The following is a 15,638-nucleotide window of genomic DNA, read 5'->3' as shown; positions in this document are numbered from 1 at the left end:
AAACGTAAAAAAAAAAACGGTTGGATAAACATAATCACCTTCCACAAGTCATCATTTGAGGCAAAACTTGCAAATAACAAAACAGTTGCAAGACTAACAAATGCTCTCATGTAATCAGAAAAACAGGAGATTAACCAAACTGGATCAAACTAATGATAACAGGATTTCATTATGATATAGACAGTTACTAGAGCACCAACAGAAAAAGTATTTTTTTATCTTGCAAGCCTCAATTAGAAAGTATTTGTGTATTTATATGTTAAGAAAATGGCTAAATAACTGCTAGATAAAGTTGAATTTCAACAAACTAACCAAATTATATTCATATGTTTAATTTTGTTCATAAACAAAAATACGTGTCATTCTTAAATCGTTACGTTCCGACTGTTGCAGGCAGAAACTACACATCTTTTCATTCCAACTTAAAGGAAATTGAGGTGCAAAGGTCAAACACAAACACAATAATCTCTCATGAAATTACCCTTTTACAACTTCATATAATTGTTATTATGCAGGATCTCATCACCGGTGAAGAAAATAAGTGTTCAAGACCATGAGCCTCGTGATTCTAATGAAAGGGCTTTCAGGTAGCCTAAACTGTGAATGCCAGACAATTCCTAAGTTACGTTTGCACCCACGCATGATATTTCTATTGCTAAGATTGTTCGATAAAATGATGTATCGTCCCTGAAAATGTGCTTTAAATGCTAAAGCCAAAAGTTCACTTCAATTTCTTTTGTACAGTGCAGTGTGCATGAGTGACAAACAGCAATCATCGTTGTGTAAGATTTCTTCAAATTTAATTAAGTGGACCTTGACCATACAAACTTGCGCTTTAAAACTGGCGCAAAAGCAAAAGTTAAGTTGTCAGTTGTGTTGGCAGCTTGTATTTTCTTCAGTGCAATAAGTTATTCTGTTCAGTTTAGGGGTTTTAATGTCATTTGCTGGCTCATCTTTTAGCCCGAGAGTCAAATAATCAAAGGACTTTAGCCTCTTGAGCCACAGTTGTTGTAAGATTAGCAAATTTACAGTTCATTTGGCAAAACTCATCAGGAATGAATTTATTCAAACGGCTCAGTGTCACAAATTTGCTGCAGCTGGAGTTTAGAAGCAACGCAAAAAATGCTATGTGCACAGAGGAGAGCACTACGGTAGATTTTAGGTACTGACAACCAGGGTAATGAAATTACAGATTGAACTACCAGGTAGTGCCAAACTGATAGGACCTGAGGCAAACAACAAACTCCACTTTTACTATCTTCAGAGATTAAAGTTTACAATAAATGTGACCTTAAGAAAACCACTTGGGGTCACACTAGAGCAGCAGACTCCAAAACATAACTTGGAGCCCAAAAAAAGCTCAGATGGTGTCCATCTCTTTGTTGCAATCTTTTTAACCAAGGAAGGTGTGGGATTAAGTGAAGAACAACCTATAACTTTGCTTGCCTCCAAAGAGGCCTGCATACTTGCACATGCATGCACGGTTGTATTAGACAATGACAAACAAAAGACCTTAAGAGCAGGAAATCTGAGCTCGGCAGGGTCGGAGAGACTGCACACGGTGATAAGACCATAGATACTCTGCTGTACCTTCACATATCAAGCAGTTGTGTACTGCTGCATCAAGGTTTAAAATGGCAAATATTTGGACATTGACACATAGGATGCAAGTACACCATTCACATATGATGTATTGGAGAAAGGAAATTAACATGGACAAAGATGAACACGCAAGCCAAAAAAAAAAGGGGGGGGGGGGAAAGAAAAGATGCTTAAAATTATGGAGGACTGAGATCCAGATTCAAAACATCTGGAATAAGGCACCGACAGTCAGTGGGGAGAGAGTGACGTCTCGGAGTGGCTGATGGTCTGGCGAGAAGAAATCCAAGTGAAGAAGAGAAGATGGGAAGGAAAAAACAGCTGGAAATTTGAGTGCAGAGAGAGTTATTAGAAGTAGTAAAAATCTGCTGCATTAACTCTGCTCGTGGAGTAAACCAGTTAATCTATCATTAATCCTTTATCCACTTCCTTGCGAGATAGTCAGTTTTTGGTAGTCTGACGTTGTGTACTGACCCCTTGTCAGAGCCCAGAGGTGAGTTGTGCGATAGAGACCTTGAGTGCTGATAAGTCCATCAAGCTGATAAACTCCCCCCATTGCAGAGCTGCTGCTGCTGCCACTGCTGCCACTGCTGCAGCTTTCATCAGCCCCAAAAGGCTTTCTGAATGGCTTTCTGGTCTTTCTTGCTTTATCTGAGGTTACATCCTCAGAGCCCCTTATGCAAACCCTGCTTTCCCATGCTGAGATTGCTATCACCCAAGATTTTTATGTACTGCACATGTTTCCGATTGTTTAACCTTTGGACCTGTGCTGTGGGTGTTGTTGCTATCCCTGTGGAGACATTTCTCCTGCCCTTGTAGGCAGACTGAGATAGACGGGAGCAGAGGTTGTTGCTATAGGTGTATAATGGATTAGACAGAGAAAACACTATTAAAAATGGGAAAACTTAGGTTACCCTTGCAATTGCTTTTATATCAACGGATCCATCTTTAGTTACTTATTTGACTTTTGTTTTGACACATTTTTGTTTATTCAAAGGCAATTTTCATTTGAAGGTCCTGTCCAATTAATTGCCATAATTTGATGTCACCATTGCCCGGTTTTTGCTTTCCCCATGTAGCAATGTAATCAAACTTTTCCCATATTTGCAGATATGTACCATGTCAATGGAACATTATGTTATGTTACTACTAAAAAAGACTTGAACTCAAATGTCTTTATGATTATGAGTGTTCCCCTTCATTTGGACCAATTGCTGACCATTCTGTGGTCAGTGCTGCCGGGACTCAGTGTTGTTCTTTTTGAGGTTTTGGATTCTGTTGTGCACAAACCACCCAGTAAACCCCAGAGATTGTCAATGGTGCTAAGGTATGTGCTTCTAGCAGGCTAAGGAAAAAAGCACGACTGCATTTGTTGCAAGATGTATTGGCAGATCTGAGGCACATCAAGCATCGTCATCACCTTTCGCGGTACTTTAAGTTAAGATGTCCTTCAATCAGTTTTTAGAGTGTGTGTACAAATCAGCTGTAACAGCAGTCCACAGCATGATACTTGTGTGTCAAAAAGAGGAAGGATGGTGCAGCTACGTGTATCACTTTGACCCATATGCCTCCATGTGACACAAAATTGAGACCAACATGGGATATTTGTTCCGTCTTCTGAGGTACATTCAGTCAATAACACAACAACACTTTACTAAACATATTTTTGTCCTCTCCGGATTGGGTATAGCCAATAACTTTACTTCGTTAGAGTTGGATACTGATCATTGTTATGGCTAGAATACACTCTTTTTTTTTTTAAAGAAAATGCACCCCTCAGGTTAAATATAAACTCAACACCTTAGAATGTAACTGTGTCACATGACTTGGTTACGATTTGAAATCAAAACTACATAAGTGGGTTTACAAAGCAATCGTGGATATGGGTAAAATAAAGTACTTTTTTCAAAAATGACCCAGGCCAACCTCCAGCAGACCAGTGGTTCTGTGGCTCAGTCAGCCATGGCATTGTGCGGACCCATGAGAAAGATTTTCTTTTGCTGTCCTTTCGCAGCCCAGGATCACATAATATTTAGAGATCGTTAAAGGGTTTCTGAGCTCACTTCAGGAAAAAGTACTGCTGAACTGGGGACATAATCATGAGTGTTTTCTGTTGCAAGTCAGTCAGGCAAAAAAGAGAGAAATTAGCCTTCTTTTTTTTCTGCTGAGAACAAGAAAAAAAAACATTTGGTATTCAAAAGCACTATTTCTATTATTAAACAAAAACGGAAGAGTGAAAGTGCACTTTTAAATTCTGTGAATTTAATTTGGGACAGTTACCTTAGCTTTCAAAAAAGCCTCCGTTCATTCTCTTGAAGCACTGCAGCTACACTGCGCAGAGAGCTGCTTAACTTGCTTTAGATTCTACCACAACCCATCCACAATGACAACCCTTTCACCAAAGCCTGCCACAATAAATACACTGAGTATTGCTGGAAAGTATCACGTATTCCACAGTGTGTGTTCTTAATCCGGAGCTATTCATTCTTGCATGCAAGCATTGTTATTGTACTGTAAATTATCCAGTAACAGTATGATGATAAATGATTTTGTAAAAGCTGACGTGTTACCAAAATATTCAGTCAAATTGAGTATTGGGTATAAAATATTAGATCAGCAAAGCACTTATTCACATAAGTCGTGACATTGCAGTTTACACTGCACAGCATTGCTGTAAATATGTACATGGCTTTAGGCGAGTAGAGAGATTTGACAGAAGTCCAATATGAATACTTTTTATGCACTACAGAATGTAATTCATGTAAATGTTCAGTCAACAGTGTGACGACTGGTGAATGGTGGCGTGTTGTATAAAGAAATTGTGCTTTTGAGTTCTTTTTCGCAACTTGAAGCTTGAAGACAATGGAAATCACTGATAAGAGCCCGGCTTTGAGGTAATAGCTGTAACTCTGGTATGGAATATGACTAAACAGGCTTTGATCGGCGGACGTAAATCTTTCCCTTGCAAAAGAAAAAAATTACACATGCGATCATATCGAAATGTAAAAACATAAGTACAAGGTTTGCCACTTAATGGCTCCATAAAAACTCGAGTGAAATACCATCAGCGGTTGTTGAGCAAATTCCCAGAGGCAGTAAAAGCAACTCCTGCCTCTCTGGAGTGTGTTGTTCCTGCGTGTGTTTACCCTCATGTTTGTGGCATGTCATGCTTGAGCGGGATTGCTGCATTCTCCTGGGAGCTTCGGAGGGCTCGGCACAGGTGATTTATTCCTCCTAATCTGTCCTGCACAGTAGCAGGCGGCCGCCTTCTTTCCACCCAGTTCGCTCCTATCAGCTTGCATGCTCATATTAATAATCAGCTGCAGTTGTTATCAGCCGACATATCTCTGGGGTGGCAACTTGCTGTTAAGCGGCACCTGGACGTGTGCTGGGGGCAGATGTCCAAACGTCCACGAGGAGATATTTTTGTGACATGAGGCCACGCAAAGGGCACTGAAAGTCCTCTCTAAGCCATCATTTAAATTAGTTATTCAGTCTCTACCCGCCCCCACTCTTTAATGTATGCCGTGGTGATCTGGCTGAAAAGACTTAAGTTGAATGCCAGATGTTTTACTGGGTATTTATGAAAGCTGTCTGATGTCTTTCACTAACATGCAGGGAAAAAGGAAAATATGTCATTTGCCATTGTCATATATATATATATATATATATATATATGACCCACACAGGCTTAGTTTAGTAAAGGTTTCTACAGTGAGTAGTTTGTCATTTCCAGCTGACTTTTTAAAATCTTCTTTTTAGCTTTTGTTTGCAGTTTCAAAGCTACATTTTAAACCCTGGTATAAATGAGTTATTTTATATATTTGAAACAAGCTTGTGTTAAAATGCTCAGAAAAGTGAAAGAAAACAGGTTTGTTGTTATAAATAGCTTGTCAGGGCTATAGCCCCCCCCCCCCCCCCTACACACACACACACACACGCACGGTGTCAAATACAATTCAGTTTCTGCCTCTGCCACAGCTTGGGCTAACACGGTCAAGCAAATGCTTATTTTCTGAATGGCCTGGGGGAGTTACGCTTTTCAGCTTATCAACATTTATTAACCTTAGCACTGAGGTTTGCTCTTTGATTTAGATTCTTTGGGAAACACTGAAATTGGATTTCTTCTTTTTTTTTTTTCACTCACTCCTGCTGTGACATATGCTCAAATACTTGTTTTACAGAGGTAAAATACCTAAATGCTTGTTACTTGGAATGTTTTATATACTTTATCTTGAAAGCCAGTTCCCTCTCACATTTCTTCAGTTTTAGTCTCGTGCACTCACCCTTTAAGAGCAAACTTGTATTGAATGTTATGACCAAAAGGAAATGTCTGTGGACTGGAACACATTAACAGCCTGATGAATATAAGGACAATTCATTAGTTTATAAAGATTGAGTATTTCAATTAGACCCAACGCAGAGCTAAAAGAGAATGTTTTTTTCTTTTTTTCTTGATGCTCAAATCACACCACTAGTTTAATGTAAATGTTGCTCCATGTCAGTCGCACATTTTGGCTTGTTCAGGGCCCCCGAGGAGACTAGAAAAAAAACAATAATTGCAGATTTCCGAGACTGAATGTGCAGTTAGTTATTTAGCCACATTGTAAAGACGAAAACTGGTATACTCCCTTAAAACAAGAGGTTCAAAAATAATCCCTTTAATGATTATTTTATGGTGAAAAGGGTGTGTATTAGCCCTTTTGATTTCACACAGAACTTAAACCCTTCTCCTGAGTAACAGCGTTGAAGTTTTAAGGTTTGGAGGTCTGGGCTGGGACTAAAAATCACGGGACAGGGGGCCCCATACTCGTCATCAAGGCACACCCCAGTGTCAAGTCTGTTGGGTCCTCAGAGCAATCTGCTAAGAGTGGGGTCATGCAGTGGCGAGCAAGGCCTGAGAGGGTTGTTGAACTGTCTCGCAAAGGCGGATGGAGCCAGGAGGCCACAAACCCCTCCAGATTTACCACCATGCAATATTTATCATATCAATACAGTAGGTTTAGCTCAGCTTAGTTTACAATTGTTTCTGATGTAGCCGTTCACCTCCATCGTGCACTTCCTGTGACTCACATGGATTTAACTGTAACAATAAGAGCGAGAGCATCTTTACATAAATACACAAGGCCAAGTCCAGTTGCCCAAGTCACAAACACCAATCACACCTGTTGAAATCTGTCCAACCATGAAGCTCAGATTTGAAGTGCTTCATGTCGTCCTACATTGGACAATAGTGGGCTGCTGTTTGTGTAGTTTACTGTGTAAGTTTGACTGATGAATATGCAGCAACACAGGCAAGTGATCAATTTTTAAACATTTTGAAACGGTTTCTAAACAAAGCCAGCTAGCCTCCTGTCATTTATAGTGTCAAGGAAGCCAAAATGTGAAGCTTTTCAGACTGCCCTTTGCATGAAGTGCGTATTTCCTCTTTCATTTTGCTTGGCAAGAAATTGTAGACTCCCGCCCCCCTTACTGGGCTGTGGATTATTAGCTTAAGCTCTCTAAAAATATCCCTTTGACTGTTTAAGCCTCTGACAGCAGCAACATCTCACACATTCTGATAGCTTTATATTAACTATGGTTGCAAAGGGCTCATGCACTCAACCTGCCTTGTTATCTTTTACCTTGTTTGCCCGAAGAGGAGAAAGGCGGAGAACTCGCAGGGCTTGAAATCTGCGACAGTCCTCTCTCTTTTAGAATCCGACTCGGCAGCAGATCATCAAAGGCGAGCATGCAATCACAGCAATCTCAGAGCAAACGAGATGCTGTTCTGAGCCTGAGAGGATTTTGCCCAGATGTCATTCAAAGCACTTGTCATTGTTGCAACAGCTGTAGAAGCACATGGAACGTCATCTGAAAAAAAAATCTACCGTCAACATACAAAAACAGCCACATGTGAAACGTGCACAGCCTGAAATATAAGGCTCCTGAGTAATATTGCCATAAGCTTCTTAAGGAGTCGTAACTTTAATTGCCTTTCTGTTCTATTTCATTGCCTTGCATGTGTTGTTTCAGTAATTACAGATTTACCACCAATATTTATCATACAAATGTATATTAGGTTTAGCTAAGCTTATATTACAAATATTTCTGATGTAGCCATTCATAGTAACTCATAGAAATTAATCAATTCCTGAAAAGGATTACTTTGTACACATGTGGCTCATAGACATTGCTTCAATTATCTTTTCTCCTTACACCCACTCTCTCCCTCTCGATAGGCTTTTCTCACAAATATTATAGCTGTTAACTGGAGGGAGGGCGAGGTAGAGACATGTGCCGCTCAGAAACCACAATCGTTATTCCATGCCTTCATTTATGTGTCTCTTTTAAGTACCTTTGATATGAAATATCACTGTTTTGACAAGATATTTTCCAAGCTGCTCTTGTCTCTGCGAGATGCCTCTTGCTTGTCTGTGATTGAACGCTCCCGAGCCGAAAAGTCAATATGTGGTCATAAATAAAGGAAAACAAATGTGAGACCTGAGCCCTCAATAGATTGAAAAGGCAAAGGGAGGTGAAAGGAGAACACTACTCTACCTTTAATGATTTTAGAACAGCTTCTTGACTACAACAGCTAATTGTCTTGACTTTGTGTGTGTGCAGGCAGGGTTGGGTGATGAATTGACATATTGCTGGTGTTGTGAAGTTAATCCAAGGCAGAGAGTCATGAGGCGTCCCCCCGGGGACCAGTAACCTTATTGTTCCATGTCATCTCCTCCCCTTCTGTTAAAGGACCAGGTTGTCAACCTCTCCCCAAGGTCACGGAAAAGCCGGCCCCACTGCAGATAATTGGATTATTTAGAATCATAGCTTCAACTTATAGCCCTGTTTGGGGTCAGAAGTGAATTTAGTGCGCAAGGTTGTCTGTCATAATTTCCAGCATATTTGATTTGACAAGCAACAGCTTCTGTCATCACTTAAAGGACCGTAGTACGGTGCATTTAGTACAAATCAAATACTTTACATTAAAGCCACCTACATTCATAATTGAGACATCCTTTTGTGTCAATGTCAATTTTCACATTATCACGCTTTACAAATTTGAAAGGTGACACAAGCTCCTAAATCATTTGAAATGGTATAGTTTGGGATTGTTACATGTATTATCTGTTACCAATTGGGTTTCTTTATTCTGTCATCTGGATGGTAATTTATTTTAACCCCAAACATGCATTGAGACATTTTTTGCTGAACATATTTTTTTTCCCACCACATTTTTAGGCTTTATTTAAAAAAAAAAAAGATATTCTTATCATGTTTTATATATGACATGAAATATAAGACGTGATAAGAATATCTTATCTTACCCCTTATCTTACCCCCCCAATTTTAGAAACTGCTGGATTACGCAACCCAACCACATTCCAGGAATTGGTATTTTAGATTTTAACGTTGTACAGAAACAAATGTTTGCCAGCAACAATTGGAACGTATGTCCATATACCAACAAATGTACGACATGAATTTGGATTAGTCCCCTCACTGAGGGTACAAGAGTTTGCCATATCATACCATATGGTAACCAGAGGTAACCTGACCTGCCAGATGGTTTGTTGCATAGAACCATCTGGGGAAGTCCTTTGTAGAATTCAATTGGAAAAGGGGAGGCTCTTTCAAATGACACTTATGCGCTGAATTCAGTTAGGTTCATGTTTATTTTGCATTGCCCCTTTTCACAACACAAGTAATCCGAGTGCACTTGACAGAGACACTTAACAACTTTAATATAAGTCCAGTTAAATACCATCCAAATCAGTCCATGTCATTAAACTGTAACTGTATTTGTAATGCCAGGGCATTAAAAAGTAGCTTGGCAAAAGAAACCAACAGGTTATTGAATAAAGCAGCATTTGCATATCACTTTCAAAAGAAAATTTCAAACAATTAGATCAATGAAATGCCATAAAAGTATCCAGTCAGTTAAAAGGAGACGTCATCATTCACACCTTCACATCTTTTAAACCTGCCAATATCGAAGGCTTATTGGTCCAAAGCCAGCTGCAGCGTAAAACTAGACGTGCAGTCAGAGAGTGCATTCTTTGCCAAGGCCAAGAGCCCTGTTATGCAGTTCAAGAAAAAAATTAAAGCTTGCTGGATCTGCACCAGATTGAATGGCTTTTTTCTTTTACCCATGCATCACTTCGACCGAGGATCGTCAAGTTTTCTGGGTAGTTGGTCCGCATTCTTGCTGCCTGACATAGACTAACAAATGAAAAACTGTAGAGAAATAAACTAGTCTAATTCAGACCAGTCTGGTCTCCAGCAAGGTTTTTTTATGGGCAGGTTGAAAATGTGTGCGAGGAAAAAGTTGATAAACAAATATTTATATGTCAAAATAAGGAAAAAACTTTCAGAAACGCAGCCAGTACTTGCTGTCATGACCTAACTTTATATTCTGATGCCAAGGCAATTGTTTTAGTTTTTTTGGTTTTGTTTGCTTGTTTGTTTATACCCAAATACCCCCTCTAATGTTTATTACAGCGAAGCATAACTGAGTCCTTGCTGCAACCCTCTGATGACACCATTGCAGCCCGGTTTATTTGATCGATGTGAAATTTACACGATTATTAGTGATGAGACACAACTTGAATACAGTAATTTATGGGTGTGTAAAGTGCACCTGTCGGGAAACTAAAGCAACCTACATTAAAGTATGCTGAACGCCTGCAGCTACGGGGATTCCCACATACCAGCACATATTCATGGTTTCAGTGGTTGCTTCAAGCCTGGAGGCCGATGTAGTGTTATCTCATGCCGCTGTGGTAAGATGAGATGATGTCTGGTAATAGTTTAAATGGGAGGGCTGCCTGCCTATTAAATCAGGAGTTGAAGGAGCAATGTGAACTCAAGTTACTTATTCTCAAGTGACATGTGTGGAGTGGAGGGCAGCAAGTGTGTTTACTTCACATCTGCAGTGTGACATTGTACTGTGTTTGTAACTCTGTAATTAATTGCTCATTTATGCGTGTGTGTGTGTTTTATCTTTTCCAGGAGGCGGCCACATTTGCCAAAGAGCTGGGCTTTGAGGTGAGTTGACCAGCAATTGCACAGTAAAAAGATCCTAAAGGTTTATTTTTGCTGATAATGAAGTTCTTTTTGGACAGTGATTGATGTGCTATTATACTCTCCAGGCCTTGCAGCAGTTGCTATGGAAACCTGGCAGTCGTCATGGTTTCTTTGTTCAGCCAGCTCTCTGTTATGACGCACTCTGCTAGGTCTGCACCCAACATCGCCTACAGATGTTATTTATTGAATTTTGAAAAGCCTCTTGGGAAGCTGAGAAGTTGGGCATGGTTTCAAGCCTTTCTCTGCAGGCTTGGGGCTCATCAGGTTGCCTGGTTAAAAAGCCTCCTCATTATCTTCATTGCACTCGGGGATGTTACTGTATGTCTTCCTCTCACTGCTGTAGCATTACTTCACACTGAATCATCGTGTAGTGTTTTAAAAAAAAACAAATTAAAGCCACCTGTGGTTTTAGATTATGGAAATGCAGATTGCATTGCTTGTTACCGCTTTAGAATATGTGTTTTAAAGTGGGGCTGCATCTTCACTGTGAAATGAATATCCCCTTAGTCTATTTCTTGCTGGTATTTTGCATATTCCCTGTATCTCTCTTTAAATTCAAAATCAAAAACACAAATAGCTAGCATGCGTTTTTTTTTTGTTTTTTTTGTTGTTGTTGTTTTTTTTTTAGCACGGGCTCAGGTATTTTAAGTGCCATCTCTCTTTCAGAGGAAGAGCTGCTTTGAATATGACTCTGCTCTTTGTGAATAATTGTCATCCAGAATCACTAACGGTGTGATCAGCGTGACTGGAATAGAAATGCATTCCCGATGGCAGTGACAGGTTTAAGAGAGGAGAAGGGATGAAGGCAGGAGGAGTGTGATGGAGGGGGTGATGGAGGGGCTTCACTTGGAGAAAAAAAAACACACAAAGGGCAAAATGGAGACTCTGCTAGTAGTTACAATTCTTTGACATTTTCTGTGTCAACCGGATTTGGTAGAACACTCTACGAAATTGCATTGGATGAATGTGATTTCTCAGATAACACCAGTGGTGTGTACTGTACTTGCTGCATTTTTAGATTGTTGTAGTTCGAAGAAGTTTTCCTCCCAGTTGCTTCTCTTTTCACTTTTGATGAGATTTTACTCTCTGTCTTCAGCTAGCATCCGTACTGTACTTTCACACTGACATGTTTTCAAGATATGTAAACAGTAGCTTCTAGAACTTTGATTTACAAGTTATGTAAAAGAAGCCTTATTACTCCTGTGTTATCAGAGAAAAGTTTGTTGTTCACACAAAGACAACAGTCCAATAAGAATGTTTTTTCTAACCCCAGAATGACCCATAAAGTTCCAACTAGTTAAACCCACGGTGTTGCTGCTCCATGTTAATGCAACCCTAACCTGTCACTTTTCTCTAGAGGTAATGTGACATTGAAGTGCGTTTATGTTCCAGTTCAGCCTTTATTCAGCAGTTTAGTAAGCAGCAAAACATTTTTGAAATGTTATTAATTCATTTCATAAAAACAAATTTCACTCTCCGTCAGTGTCTTTGTTTTTTATACATCAGGTTCATGATCATTTATGGGTTTGTTTGTTTGCTTGTTGTACTACAGTTACTTGTGTTGTTATTGAGAGCCAATTTTACACATCAGTTTTTGCCAGAATAAGCCAACTGTAGCCTTGAAGCTGCCCAGATACCCACAAGAGCTTCTAAGTATGAGAACAAACATGAGCTGCAAAATTAAAAGTCTGTCACAACTTTCACTGCACATAATAAACCCTTGTTTGTTTCCCGATGAAAATGTTCCAAATTGACAACAGCCTTGTCGACCCAGCTCTGTGCATATCCGTCCCCGTAAACAAAATGATGGTTATTCAACATTTCTTCGTGCCCCTTTTAACAAACTAATCTTGACAAATAATTTCAAGTATCCCTGGTTGCAGCTGCAGGTTCAAATTTGGGTGAAGTTGTTGCCACAAGTAAATAAAATGTAAAGAGCACGGGAGCTTTAAAAGCAAACAGTGTCACTTGTCACTTTCCATTGGCTTCCACTTATTTAAGACTTTATTTTCAGTCCAAGTCTGCTAATAACACTATTGATAGTCGAGGAATGTAAAAAATTACAATTGATCTAAGACTACTTTAGCATCTGTTGTATCACAGACTGCTAACACAACCATTTGTCTGCTTTAAGGGACTAGAGACCTGCCTTACTTTGCAAAAGTTTGACCTTAGATCATTATGCAAGATGTAAAATCAGAATAGCAATCAAAATAACGTATGCCAAGCCATCTGTTTCATTGATATATCAAATCTCAAGTACTGATTTAGAAGGGAAAATACTTGTCCATTAATAGTAGTTGGCAGCAGGTATTTGCATAATGAAGATGCGGTTCTATGTCAGTCTGTGTGTGTATATATATATATATATATATATATATATATATATATGATATGACCATTGCAAAGATTCAGTAAGCTTAAAAATTTTCTTTTGTATGTTTACGTTCTTAAGAGTGTTCCAAAGGTGTGTTGCTATGACTGAAAGTAAAAAAAAAAAAAAAGTAACATTCATTTTCAACTTACGACATTGCCATCATAAATATTGTAAATATTTATAATTTTTTTGAGCTACTTGACTAATTTGAATTTCCCCCATTGGGGGATGAATAAAGTATTTTCTATTTCTATTCTATTCATATTATTGATAACAATATCAGCAATGAAAATTTTGGATACATTTTTGGCACAAAGGTGTGTCTCTATTGGCAGATTGATTTCTTTAAGTCTAGTAAGTCTGGTTAATTTGCCAGTGTGGCTTTTTGAAGGAAACTATGAATAAATATTGTTAGTATCTAACCCCCAAAAGACAGCTTTATGTACTTTGAATGTATTCTGAAATACTGTTATCATCACATTATGGATGACTAACAAAAAATGACAGCAGCAATTCTTCAGTATAGATACAAGATTAAGAGCTTGTCCTCTCCAACACAGCAATCAGCAGATCTGAACACAGTCGCCTGATTGTGATCTGTTTCCTTTAAATGCTCAAAGAACTCTCTGCATCACAGCTCTAATTGAATCTCTCCCTTGCAGTGTTTCTCAAGCAGCCTGCAGTGGAGATTATCGGTTTCTCGCTGGCAACACAGAAACACAATTTAACACCCTTGTAAAGCTTTCATATTTCACGCTTTGTTGATTTATGTCTGATCAGTTGTCTCACGATCATAAATATTGCCATTTGTCAGTGATAAACCAAATTGACCATATCATTTGTCAATCCATTTGTTTTGCACTCACACTGAATGCTATTTTTCTGCATCGTTTTGCCCTGTAGGAAGTTGTCAGGTAAGTGTTTACGACTGGCAAGAAGGAGGGCATGCTCTATGTGTGTGTGGTTATGTGTATGTGTGTGTGTGTGCCCGGCTCAGCAGCCATGATGCTTACCCTGCCACCTCTGGCCCATAGAACCTTTCAGCTCCTAAACCTGAGTAGAGCGCCTTTTTATGTCAGCGAACATAAAACCTGAGGGTGACAATGTGCCGAAGCCTTGTGTGTTTTTGCATTCAGTGTCTGGAGGAGTGCTTGTGGTTACATCCAGTCACAGTGACAAATTGCTCTTTTTTTCACCATCGCCTGCTAACAGCCTCTGTATTAACCTCACCATTAGCACTTACTTAGAGTGTTACACCCATTTTTCCTCAGCCCTGGGTCTCCCCGGACCTCTCAGGGCTGATTAAAGGACGTTTGGGAAGCATTTAGAGGTGTAAAAGCTCATTGGTTTGAGTGAGCCAGAGTGGTTGGTAGTATTGGGCCAGAGCCTATCTCTCTGATTACTCCCATAATCACAGTATTTGCTCACCCTGAAGGTACTCGAGTGTTAGCTTTGATACAGATGCCAGAGGCGTCCACGATCCCTAATGCTAGCGCCTCAGTACGATGTATAACAGAAAAAGGAGTCCACCTCTCTGCAAGATGGCAATGAAGACATTCTACCTGCTCAAAGTACATCATGATGAGTTAATAATAAAGTAGCACTGACAGGTGTGGGTTTTTTTTTTTTTTTATCCCTCTCATGATCAAAGGCAAGCACTTCGGAGAGCTCTGTCGTCTCCAGGCGAGAATATCCATTCTGTGCAGATGCTGAGGAGAGATGGCCTGTTTCAGCAGAGTGATACAGTACACGCACCACCTATCCCTTCAGCTCGCAGAAGTACCTTTATCTGAGCATATCACAGCATATCTTCACAAACTTATTTTCATCTCACTTAGGGACTATAACATTCTGATATTTTCTAGCCCTCTTGTTACTGCATGGAAGCATCATTGAGTGCTCCTATTGATCCTTTTCAAACCAGCCCATCTGGTTTCATTATCACTTGATCCGTCTGCCTCGATTGGAAAAATCTGACCTCTCTCCATGACACACTGATCTTTGATTGACTCCTCAGAAATCACTCTTTGTAACTCATTCATTCAACTTAACATATTCACCCCAGCGCTGTGGTGTTTTCACAGACAGATGACATTGCAGAGATTGCAAAGAAGACCCAAAACCTCCCAAAGGAGAACAGAAAGAGGCAGCGAGAGGTGGTCTTCACCCAGGGCAAGGACGACAGCGTTGCAACTGTTGGTAGGCCACTCTCGTTTTCAGTGGTTTTTTTTCCTGCTTATCTGCACATATTTTCTACTCAAAGCCATCCCTGCTTTGGCCCCTTTTGGACATCTTTACCCTTCACTTAAACCTCATATCTCGAAACTGCAGAGCACAGCCTCAAATAGATGCTAGATCGCTGACTGAAGAGAGTAAAATGCTATCTGTAATTTCTTTGAAGTCGAGCTTCGATATTGACACCAGATGTTTTTCTTATGGAAAAAAAAAAAAAGAAGAATGCTTGCACTACATTCTGTCATTTCAGAGCATAAAAGAAGTGTGGGGGATGCATAGAGCAGACATTGATTTGTGAAGTACTTCTAACTTTGTCTTGGACGGACTCCAGGCCAGTCCTCAGCAATTTTTAATGCTT

General features: G+C 39.6%; 1 protein-coding gene across 3 annotated transcripts in view; it reads left to right on the top strand.

The window, feature by feature from the left end:
* Positions 1-15,638, top strand: part of LOC142373777 (adenosine kinase-like) — a 117,656-nt gene that overhangs the window by 91,199 nt on the left and 10,819 nt on the right. For all 3 annotated transcript variants that reach the window (XM_075457175.1, XM_075457176.1, XM_075457177.1), the window contains 2 exons: positions 10,594-10,629; positions 15,130-15,244. In XM_075457175.1, coding sequence (XP_075313290.1) covers positions 10,594-10,629; positions 15,130-15,244 — 151 coding nt within the window. The remainder of the gene's footprint in view (positions 1-10,593; positions 10,630-15,129; positions 15,245-15,638) is intronic.

The sequence above is a fragment of the Odontesthes bonariensis genome, chromosome 23, assembly GCF_027942865.1.
Source record: "Odontesthes bonariensis isolate fOdoBon6 chromosome 23, fOdoBon6.hap1, whole genome shotgun sequence".
NCBI classification, from domain to species: Eukaryota; Metazoa; Chordata; class Actinopteri; order Atheriniformes; family Atherinopsidae; genus Odontesthes; species Odontesthes bonariensis.
The sequence above is the reverse complement of the archived record's forward strand: the minus strand, read 5'-3'. Positions and strand labels throughout refer to the sequence as shown.